Raw genomic sequence first — 12,408 nt, forward strand, 5'->3', positions numbered from 1 at the left:
TCCAGTATACTAATATTTCCAGATGACTTAAGAATTGCATAGCTCACAATAGTAAGATCAAGTACTAGCAGTTGGAATGAAAAAATCTAGCCATTATTGGCCTTTTTGTTTTCTAAAATTCAAAAAACACGCACGCGCTGAAACGCCAACACGCTATGCGTGTTGGTGGTAGTGATTGTATTAAATTTTCTACTAATTACTACATACTAGTGAGTGCACTTCGACGGCACTCGACTTCATCTCGCTTCCTCTCTTTCGTACTTTTACGCTATTGATAGGCAAATATAATTATTAAATAAAATATATGAAGATTTTGATGCCCCATAAATGTGCCTCTCGGGCATATGGCCCTTCTGGCTCAGCCCACGCTACGCCACTGTTGCCAAAGTATTTTTAGTAGTAATATTAATGTTTTTAGAAAAACAATTGAAAATTGGAGGAAAGGTTTTCCTATAGGTGGAAAGAGACTATCGAATCTCAGGTATGCTGACGACACCATTCTTCTCGCAACACCCGTAGAAGATATGAGAGAGCTGTTCTATAGGTTGGAGTTAGAAAGTCTAAATATGGGGCTTGCAGTAAATCGAACAAAAACCAAGGTTATAATAGTGAATCGAGCCGGAAACCTACCAAAAGATACTCTCAACATTCCGGCCATTGAGAACGTCGATCGCTACATTTACTTAGGTGCCCAAATCTGCAATGACGCCAGTTGTGTCCCCGAAATAAGAAGGCGTATTGGGATTGCAAAGGATGCTATGGCGCGTCTGAACAACATTTGGAAGAAAAGGGGAATCGGTATCAGAACTAAGATCAGACTGGTACGAGCCCTTGTATTCCCTTCCCTTCCTGTATGGAGTTGAGACATGGACAATCCTGGCCCGAAAAAGACAAAGGATTGATGCATTCGAAATGTGGTGCTGGAGGCGAATGCTGAGAATACCTTGGACTGCGAAACGTACTAATGCATCGATCCTGGCTCAGCTCCATATCAAAACCAGGTTGTCCACCATATGCCAACGGCGTATTTTGTCGTACTTCGGCCACACGATACGCAGAGGCGATAAAAATCTGGAGAGATCTAATTGTGGTTGGAAACACGGACGGCAAAAGATCGCGCGGTCGTTCACCAACGAGATGGGCAGACCAGGTCAAAAACTCATCTGCCACTAAGTTTTACACGGTCGTAAGAGACGCTATGGACAGAGACCGATGGAGGCAAATCAAATAAATAAATAAATTTCTATAATAAAAGTAACCTAAGTTACTCCTTATTACATCAGCTATCTGCCAGTAAAATTTCTGTCAAAATCGGTCCAGGCGTTTCAGAGATTAGCCGGAACAAACAGACAGACAAAAAAATGTGAAAAATGCTATTTTGGTATATGTACCGTGCATACATCCATATGCATTTAATAAAAACCCGTTTTTTAATATTAAGAAATGATACTCCAATTTTATTTATTTGTATAGATAAAAAAAAGTTTTAGTAAATGTGCCCAAGTGCCAAGTAAGGTAGACCTGATATTTACTGTTAAACTAATGATACTAACAACAATTCAACCAAGTAATTTTTCCATTATGCTTTTAGCCATATTACTAAATACAAAAGCTAAATGGTTTTAATTAGAAAAAAACAACTGGCTTTGTTGAGTAAAATTTTTTTTGTGTCTGATAATCTATTAGAGTGTTTACTCTGCAAATACAATTATCGTAACACAGAAGACTACAGTACATACAAGAGGATAATAGTTATTAAAGCAACAGTGTCCATTAGGCTTCCATACAGTACGCAAGCACATTAATATCAAAACGGATATATCTCTATACTTATTGTATCTTTAAATATCATACAAAGAAAATGTTTAATTTAACGGATGTGAAAACCGAATATGATATAGAACAGTGGATATCGTATATAGAAAGTATAGCACTTGACGATCCATGGTGGTTACGATTTTTTTCACTTTCAGTACTTGTTACAATTTTCATAACAGGTCTTATCGGCAATGTACTTACCTGCACAGTCATATATTACGACAAACATATGCACACGACAACTAACTACTACCTGTTTGACATGGCTGTCTCTGATTTGATAGTGTCGTTTGGAATATTCCTGGAAATCTATTTGGTTGTAACTGATACGTATACATTCGGAAACATTGCTTGCAAAGTTCATACTTTTTTTGTTTTACTGTTGTGGAATAACAGTATTTTGGTGATGACGATACTAGCGATAGAGAGATACATGGCTGTAATGCATCCCCTATCATCGAAGCCTGTTCCGTCTCTAAGGAGAGTTATGAAAGTGATAATATGTACATGGATAATTGCTATAGTTGTGACGCTACCCGAACTATTAGCGACGGAATTAATAACAACAGAAAAATTTTCATTTTGCTTCACAGTTCCAAGCCCTATAGCTAGAATTATCAACGGTGTTTTGGCTGTGGTGACTTACATAATTCCTCTTACAATAATGTTATTCGTTTACATTATGATTGCGTTCAAAGTGAATATTAGTGAGAAAGTAAACTCAAAAAAGAAGATATTTAATCACAAGGACAATAGGAAAAAAGTCAACAAACTCATTGGTAAATAGTTAATAATTATTAGACTAGTTGTACGTGATTGCATTTAAATTTTGTGTAGTGTTAGTAAATAATAAGTTATTCGTTTTCTCAATAGTACAGTTAATTTAATTAAACAAAGCATTAATTGTAGTGTTAATATGTTAATAAAATTATTAATCATGCAACATTTTTGTTTGACGAGTACCCAGCTAAGAATGAAATCGGTCTATAGGAAAGCGTTGTAGAGAGCGCTATATAGCTACAGGCACGGCCCGTAGAGACGTCTAAGTCGTGTCTGTAGATTTACTCTACCTACGTATTGCCAAGCCGCTGCTACAAAAGGCGAATACGCGCTTAGGCGAAAGTACGCCGTACCGAGTATTTTGAAATGCTTCGCGATTGAATTGATCCTAAGGTCGCAATGTAAGTCAACATTACGCACGTACTATGGCGAGTGCATGGCGGTGCGTAGCAAAATTCTTTTGAATCGTCTGAAGATATGTACACGGCTTGATATGAGCCAAGATAGGGCATGCATATGTCATTATGTTATGTACGCAGACCTTGTATAACGTTGTCTTATTTCTATGATATATTTTACTCCTTCCGCATATCATTGTGTATAATCGACCAAGAACGAACGCTGCCCTGCTACGGAGCCGGTCGATATGAGATCTAAAAGTGAGTTTACTGTCGAGTTTGATGCCTAGGTACTTCGTTCCCTTTTGTCGATGGATTTGAGTACCGAACAGGGGTTCCGGGTCCCGGTCCCGGGTCGACTTTGTGTCAAAAAGACATGACTGACACGATTCGGATGCTGTTGTCATTGTCAGAGACCAGATTATTACGCATCTCCGGTCTTATATTTCTTGTTCGAAATTGAATATCTTGAATCTGTCGTTCTAAGCTTTTTATGGTACTATTTTTATATATATAGATATACTAGCTGTGCCCGTGGCTTCGCCCGCGTTGAAATCAGTGTTTTACAAAGTTTTTTAATCACAGATATAGTACCAGGATGTTTGTAATTCATAATTGTCGTAAAAATCTGAAACATTCATAATGTAACACATTCTTACGACTGTATATACACGTAGCTTTATAAAGATACTAACTGTGACCGCGGGTACGCCCGCGTTGAAATCAGTGTGTCACAAAGTTTTCCTGGCAAACTTCCAGTGAAACTCTCATCAAAATCGGCTTAGTCGTTCCGTAGACCTTCCTCTTGAAGCCTTCTCTCCATTGGTGAAATCGCATGATTCAGTAGATTTTGAGGGAATCGATCACATACACTTTTGGTGACTTTGTTTTATAATACACTAACTGTTGCCCGAGTATACGTTAGCGTGGTTATGAAGATATGCATTACTATTAAGATGTTTAACGCAAATTATTTTTTTAATTTCAATCACTTGAAATGCTTATCCCACTGAGTAACTTTTTAAAAGGCACAATTTGATCACATTATAATTTAATAGTTACTTTTATAAAACCTCTCTATACACCACATTTTGAGCTTTATTTTCAGGCTGTAGTATAAATAACCTATCAGGCGAACTTATAGCTGCTGTTTATGTTTCATACAAAGTATTAACCCCAATTAAACCCCCTTAGCGGTGGTATATCTCAAAATCCGTTCTTAGCGGACGTCTACTAACTATAATCTACCTCCCCGCTAAATTTCATCTTTGTCCATCCTGGATGGATGGACCATCCAGCGGTTTTTGAGTTCTCGTGATGAGTGAGTCAGTGACCTTCTCTTTTATATAGATTACGATGCATTATTTGGACACCTTCTCACAATCTATAGAGCAAACATTTTAAATTTCAAGTCTCTTACTTCAAAAACACAGGACTTTCATACAAACTTCCAAGCCCCGTTTCACCTTCTTAGGGGTCGAATTTCATAAAACCCGGTCTTAACGAATGTCTATGCCCTATAAGGAACGTACCTGCCAAATTTCATGCTTGTAGCCGTTATAGTTTCGAATATTTCGTGATGAGTGAGTCAACCTACTATCCCCCGTTTTAACCCCAAAAGGGAGTTGATTTCTAAAGATGCATTATTTGGACACCTTTTTACCATCTATAGAGCTTACATTTTAAATTTCAAGTCTCTTCCTTCAAAAACCTAGGACGTTCATACAAATTTGCAACCCCCATTTTACCTCCTTAGGGGTCGAGTTTCGTAAAATCCGTTCTTAGCGGATACCTACGTCTTATAAGGAATCTACCTGCCAAATTTCAAGTTTGTAGGTGTTATAGTTTCGGAGATTTTGTGATGAGTGACCTTTCACTTTTATATAATGTATAGATAGATAGATATAGATAGATTAACAGATACAATAACTTATTGTGGAAGAGATTTATTAATAAATAATTTATTAAGTTGTATCAACGATAGAAGACGCTTATTTATTTTTGCTGATAGCAAAATTCCATTAGTACATAATTATAGTATATATTTTTAGTAGATATACAAAGAAATATGTTTGTGTTATCATGATGCCTTAATATCATATTATAATTTTGTTTTCAGTAGCAATAACGTTCTCCTTCTTTATCTGTTGGCTGCCATTTTTCTGGAACCGTTTACTTTTTTTCTTCTGTGACATGAAACAACTCATACGACTAGGTCGAGTAAGTCATACTATAAATTGATTTAATTTTAGTTCATTTCTAATAATTTAATGTATAGTTTGGCACTTCTGGGTGATGTTCTTGGATGATAATCAAATCGACGACGCAACAGTAACTAAATAGACGAAATTCTAACAAAACTTTCATTTCATTCTCACCTGGCAAAGTGCACTTTGCTAGGAAATGGGACGCTACTATACGTTCTGGATTAGTTTATTTAACCGACTTCCAAAAAAGGTGGAGGTTCTCAATTCAATTGTATTTTTTTAATGTATGTTACTTCTTCATATCGTAACAAAAATTAATTTAAAATCTAAAAAGTGGAGGCAATCAGTCGATTTTTAATTCATCGTAGATTTTTTCGTATTTTTTTTATTGAAAACTTTGTACAAAGACTTGCCGACAATAAGGCCTGAAATATTAGTTTTATGATAATCAATGCATTATTTTTCTTTTCAGGTTTGGGAAGGCATTTACAATACATGTCTCATAACCAACTGGCTCAGTATCATCTTAAATCCTCTCCTCTTTAGCCTCATGTCATCTAAATTCAGAAAAGCTTTAAAAGTAAGTATCTATAGTAATTTATATTTATTACTAGCCGAATCGACAGATGTGGTTCTATTTTACGAAATAACAAACTCATGAATTTTAAACATTTTTTAATATTATATCAAAAATCGACCGTTCCAGCGGGGATCAAACCTGCATCTCCGACTGACCGTGTCGGTGTTCTAGCCAATTAAGCTATGGAAAGATGTACTTGCTAGATCGAAATTTTTGATATGATGATTTTTATATTTGGTCTAAGCGCATAAGCATGAATTTTAAATAATGTTGCGGTTTCAGAAATTCCGAAGTTTCTTTTATTTTCTTTCTGTAAGAACCTTCAACAAAGGTTTAAAATTTTAAAGAATAACCGAATTTTAGCCCTTGAAAAAAGCTGTTATCAAATATTGAGCGATTCATTTATATATTACTAGCGGACTCGGCAGACGTTATCCTGCCCGGAAAACAGCTACCAAAATTTCATTGCTTACATACCGATAGCAGCGCCACCTACCGGGACCATTTGAGATAAAAACTACCTTATCCCCCAAGTTGGACCAAATTACAGATCCTTACAAAATTTGATAGAAGTTGGTTCAGTAGTTTTGGAGCTTATCGCTAACATACATAACTGAATATCTAAGATTTTTATTTTTGTGTTACCCACATTAGGAATTCTAAACATTTTTGAATATCATATCATATATATACATAACTGAAGTAGGTCAAAGCAGGAATTTCCTGCTCAAAATATGGAGCAGCCCGACTTGAGTAGTACCTCGACCTTACAGAAGATCACAGCAAAATAATACTGTTTTCAAGCAGTATTGTGTTCCTGTTGGTGAGTAAGGTGACTAGAGCTCCTGGGGGGATTGGGGATTGGGTCGGCAACGCGCTTGCGATGCTTCTGGTGTTGCAGGTGTCTATAAGCTACGGTAATCGCTTACCATCAGGTGAGCCGTACGCTTTATTTGCCGACCTAGTTACATAAAAAAAACATACATCTTGACACGAAATGTTTATATATATAGATTTTTAACGATATTTTCTTTCAGATGCTGTGGAAAACCAAATTCAAAAGGCAGACTGAAATCGTTTTATCGTAAAAGTAATTAGTATATTATATACGTGAAGATATGATTAATTTTTTATGTTATATGTAGGCATGTGCTATATTTTTCATACTGTGCTGTAAAATACTTGTACTTATAATAGGTAAAAGTTTATTGTAATATAAAAACATCAGATGAATCAAGATAGTGTAGTGGGTAGACATATACTGTTAGAAAAATAAACGAAGATCAAGGCTAATAATAATAATAATAATTTATTTATTTGCCAGAATATTCTACCGATTTTCGGTGTGCAAATATTAGTTAAATGTGACATAAATAGTTCATTTAATTTATAAATTGCCAAAAAACGAAATAAATCATGTCAATAAGAGAGAAAATTAACAAAAAAAAACCGACTTCAAAAAGGAAACTAAAAAGTGAAAAATAAATTTACTTAGTACAAAGTAATTCGTATTTTGATTTAGTTAATCAGAAATGATTAAATAAATATTTTATAATTTTGAAGTCGGTGCCAAGTAAAACAATAACTACTCTAGTATCTACTCATAAGTTGTATTCAGTTTTCTTTCATAATTTGTTTCATTGACTATTAGGTTGAATACTGTTATTATTCTGTTATTGTTTTGACATATCTAATAATATTTTTGTACTTGTTTGTTGTGTGTGTGTTGTTTGTATTTGTACTACAACAACCTGGCTACAATAGCCAGGTTGTTGTAGTATTTACTTGGCACCAACTTCAAAATTATAAAATATTTATTTAATCATTTCTGATTAACTAAATCAAAATACGAATTACTTTGTATTAAGTAAATTTATTTTTCACTTTTTAGTTTCCTTTTTGAAGTCGGTTTTTTTTTATTAAAAATTATTTTATTTTACAATTTTTAGTGATAGGTAAACCTAACAAGGATGCTTTTTCTCTTATGTCGGGGGTTCGGAAACATACACAATACACAAGCACAAACACCCAGATCATGACAAATATCTATATGGCCAATACAAATGTTTGTCGTGCGTGGGGATTGAACCCACTAACGCCAGCGCAACAGCCGGTGCTGTGACCGCTGCGCTAACACGTCGACATACTATGAGTAAAGTTCGCTATCAGGTGTACGTAATAACAACCGGGACTGACAGCCTAGCGTGTTCTCCGAGGCTAGGTTGGGAGAACCACAAGGATTAACAACTAGACCAAAAATAAATATTTATCAAACATAAATATCCACTCCGAGCTGGAATAGAACCCGCGACCGTCGGTGTTTAGGCGCCGCCGACACGGCACATGCACCATTATATCAAAGCGGTCGTCAAACAGCAAAAGGTAACTGCTGTAAATTGTTGAGAAATTCCCTCGAGTGTTTATGGGCTCCATCATCAAATCTGGTCCTGCGACACAGATGATCACACAGCAGGTAATTGCTATAAATCGTTGAAAAGGTCCCTCGACTATCTTTCGTCTCCATCATCAGACTGAAATGGCACTTATAACTCATATATATGCAAAGTTCTCATCAATAGAAACGAATTAAGTTCAAACAGCAGGTAATTGCTATAAATCGTTAAAGAATTCCCTCGACTATCTTTCGTCTCCATCATCAGACTTTAATGGCACTTGTAACTCATATAGGTGCAAAGTTCTCATCAATAGAAACGAATTAAGTTCAAAAAGCAGGTAATTGCTATAAGTCGTTAAAGAGTACCCTCGACTATCTTTCGTCTCCATCATTAGACTGAAATGGTACTTATAACTCATATATATGCAAAGTTCTCATCAATAGAAACGAATTAAGTTCAAACAGCAGGTAATTGCTATAAATCGTTAAAGAGTTCCCTCGACTAACTTTTGTCTCCATCACCAGACTGTAATGGCACTTATAACTCATACAAGTGCAAAGTTCTCATCAATAGAAACGAATTAAGTTCATAAAGCAGGTAATTGCTATAAATTGTTGAAGAGTTCCCTCGACTATCTTTCTTCTCCATCATCAGATCGACTCCAGACCTTTATTAAATAGTATTGCTTTATAGTACTTAATGAAAACATGATTAAATTTACTAGTCACCCTTACGATTTTTGAAAGTTTCCCTCGATTTCTCTGGGATCCCATCATCAGATCCTGGTATCCTTATCATGGTACCAAACTATGAATATCTCCTTTCCAACAAAAAAAAAATTATCAAAATCGGTTCATAAACGAAGAAGTTATCTCCGAACATACATAAAAAAAAAAATAATAATATACGGTCGAATTGAGTAACCTCCTCCTTTTTTTGAAGTCGGTTAAAAAATATGATTATGAATTAATAACAAAATCCATGTCATAGGTATATGGTCATTTAAGTAGTCATTAACATTATAATATAATTTATTTAACAGAAATTCATAAAAAAACTTTCTTGCATAATATCAGTGGTAAATCCTTATGAGAGCCTGGTATTTTATTGTATATTCGAATTGACATACAGTAAGCATTATTTTTATATATGGCCAACTTTTGCATTGGCATATAGATATAGCTCGTCTAATGCTATATTAATACTACTGTAATCTGTCAAGATCGAAAGTGAATTTTTAGTTGTTTTTGTACAGTTACGTGAATTAATGAATTTAGAAGTAATTTTAGGTACATATCTTCATCTTTACAGCCTATACAGTCCACTGCTGGACATAGGCCTCCACAAGTTTACGCCAAAAATAACGTGAACTCATGTGTTTTGCCCATAGTCACCACGCAGCAGCAGGTACATACATTAACTGTATACATACATGTAACATATATTCACTGTATTAATACGTGAAGCAAAAACTTTGTACCCCTTTTTACGAAAATTACGTAGACAGAGGAGTGTGAAATTTCACACACTTATAGTTTATTTAGAGAACAAGTGCAGAATGCGCATATTTTTTTAAATTTTGCATAAAAAGTACATTAAATCAATAAAAAAATACACACTATCATGTACTTGACACATATATGCTTATTATACTTTTTTTGTTGATTGTGTCTGTAGTCAAAATGAAAAATTAAAAAAAGTTCTTTATATTCATAAATTTTTGGTTTTCTTTAATTTGAATTATTAATTATGGTCGAATTTCGATCTCTGGGCGACCACTAGTATAGAATAAAGAGCCAACATTACTAAATAAAACATTTCAAAGTTCTTCTGCAATTATTATTCAATTACAATTTTTATTAATATTTAAATTTGATTCGACCGTTTTTAAAACGTGTATGGTTCCTGGTAACCTCTACAGGTTACAACCATATGGATAGGGGCTTTCAACACAAACGTATGCACGTTTGCACACTACAATTTCTTTTGAGAGCATACACAATTATTTTTGTTTTATGTATGTTAAATCAGAATTTTTTATAGGGTGGTACCAATTTCGATGATTTTTTTAATCTAAAGGTGGTTCTTGTCATGTAGTCCCATTTAAATTTTATGGAGATTTAACAAGTACTTTTTGAGTTATATCTAATGATATTTTGACTATTTTTTGACTAAGTTTTCGTCGACCTACGTTGCGCATAACTTTTCACTGGGATACCGATTTTGATAATTCATGTTTTAATCGAACGATCATACTTGTCTTGTAGCCACATTTTTTAAATTTCATCGAAATCTGATGAATACTTTCTGGCTAATATTTGATAACGTGTAACTATTTGCCTTTTTTTTTTCGTCTACCTACGTTATATTGCTTATCGATGTAATTGAAGTCAGTTTTTTTTTTCGTTTGCGAGCAAACACAATTATATGTGTTAACTAGCTGTGCCCGCGGCTTCGCCCGCGTTGAAATCGGTGTGACACAAAGTTTTCCCGGCAAACTTCCAGTGAAACCCTCATCATAATCGGCTTAGCCGTTCTATAAGCCTTCCTCTTGAAGCCCTCTCTCCATTGATGAAACCGCATAAAAATCCGTTCCGTAGATTTTGAGGGAATCGATCACATATATTTTTGGCGACTTTGTTTTATAATACACTAACTGTTGCCCGCGACTACGTGCGCGTGAAGCGCGCGTCGCGTTTAACAAAATGGTTTGTTGAATTCGTCAGAATTGTGGTATGAAATAATGTAGTAATAATATACTATTGTAGTGTAAATATGTTTAAATATACTGCATACAATTTAGTTTTTAATATGGTTCTACGTAACTATATGCCACAGAATAGCGTAACGCACGCTCCTTCGTGACTCCGTGACGACAGGGGTAAATAAAAAGTATTCTAGTAACGTAAAGGTTAGATATTGTAAAAAATATATTTTTTGTACTACTGCGTACGGCTCACCTGATGATAAGCGATTACCGTAGCTTATAGACACCTGCAACACCAGAAGCATCGCAAGCGCGTTGCCGACCCAATCCCCAATCCCCCAGGAGCTTTGGTCACCTTACTCACCAACAGGAACACAATACTGCTTGAAAACAGTATTATTTTGCTGTGATCTTCTGTAAGGTCGAGGTACTACCCCAGTTGGGCAGCTCCATACTTTGAGCAGGAAATTCCTGCTGTGCCCTACCTCAGTTAAAAGTTATAAGTGATCAATGTAAATGTTTCTTGAACACATAGGGTTGGTGGTTAGGTTAGGTAACGCGGTTATTTTGCTTTAAACCGACCCTGCTGTATATGTTTCATACAAAGTATCAACCCCCCAATTAAACCCCTTTGCGGTGGAATATCGCAAAATCCGTTTTGAGCGGACGTTTACTAATTATAATCTACCTCCCTGCCAAATTTCATCTTTGTCCATCCTGGATGAATGGACCATCCAGCTGTTTTTGAGTTCTCGTGATGAGTGAGTCAGTGATCTTTCTCTTTTATATATAGATTATGATGCATTATTTGGACACCTTCTCACCATCTATAGAGCACACGTTTTAAATTTCAAGTTTCTTACTTCAAAAACATAGGACTTTCATAGAAACTTCCAACCCCCGTTTCATCCCCTTAGAGGTCGAGTTTCATAAAATTCATTCTTAGCGAATGTCTACGTCCTATAAGGAACGTACTTGCCTAATTTTAAGTTTGTAACTGTTATAATTTTGGAGATTTCGTGATGAGTAGGTAAGTCAACCTACCATCCCCCGTTTTATCCCCAAAGAGAAATGGATTTCTAAAGATACATTATTTGGACACCTTCTCACCATCTAAAGAGCATACATTTAAATTTAAAGTCTCTTACTTCAAAAACATAGGACTTTCATACAAACTTCCAACCCCCGTTTTACCCCCTTAGGGGTCGAGTTTCGTAAAATCCGTTCTTAACGGATGCCTACGTCTTATAAGGAGCCTACTTGCTAAATTTCAAGTTTGTAGGTGTTATAGTTTAGGAGATTTCGTGATCAGTGAGTCAACCTACGATCCCCCGTTTTAACCCCAAAAAGGAGTTGATTTCTTAAGATACATTATTTGGACACCTTTTCACCATCTATAGAGCTTACATTTTAAATTTCAAGTCTCTTACTTCAAAAACATAGGACTTTCATACAAACTTCCAACCCCCGTTTTACCCCCTTAGGGGTCGAGTTTCGTAAAATCCGTTCTTAGCGGATGCCT

The 12,408-nt window shown here is 35.4% G+C and overlaps 1 protein-coding gene and 1 long non-coding RNA gene across 2 annotated transcripts; both read left to right on the forward strand.

Annotated features, from left to right (window-relative positions):
- Nucleotides 1-2,080: 2,080 nt before the first annotated feature.
- LOC123656046 (neuromedin-U receptor 2-like) lies at nucleotides 2,081-2,605 on the forward strand. The gene has a single exon (XM_045591767.1). It carries the CDS (start codon nucleotides 2,081-2,083, stop codon nucleotides 2,603-2,605), a length of 525 nt encoding a protein of 174 aa, XP_045447723.1.
- Nucleotides 2,606-5,131: 2,526 nt separating this feature from the next.
- On the forward strand, nucleotides 5,132-7,085 carry LOC123655474. Its single transcript, XR_006743409.1, has 3 exons — nucleotides 5,132-5,216; nucleotides 5,676-5,783; nucleotides 6,821-7,085. It is a non-coding gene; the product is annotated as an uncharacterized LOC123655474 (long non-coding RNA).
- The last annotated feature ends 5,323 nt before the right edge of the window (nucleotides 7,086-12,408 follow it).

This window comes from Melitaea cinxia, chromosome 8 (genome assembly GCF_905220565.1).
Source record: "Melitaea cinxia chromosome 8, ilMelCinx1.1, whole genome shotgun sequence".
Taxonomy (NCBI): Eukaryota; Metazoa; Arthropoda; class Insecta; order Lepidoptera; family Nymphalidae; genus Melitaea; species Melitaea cinxia.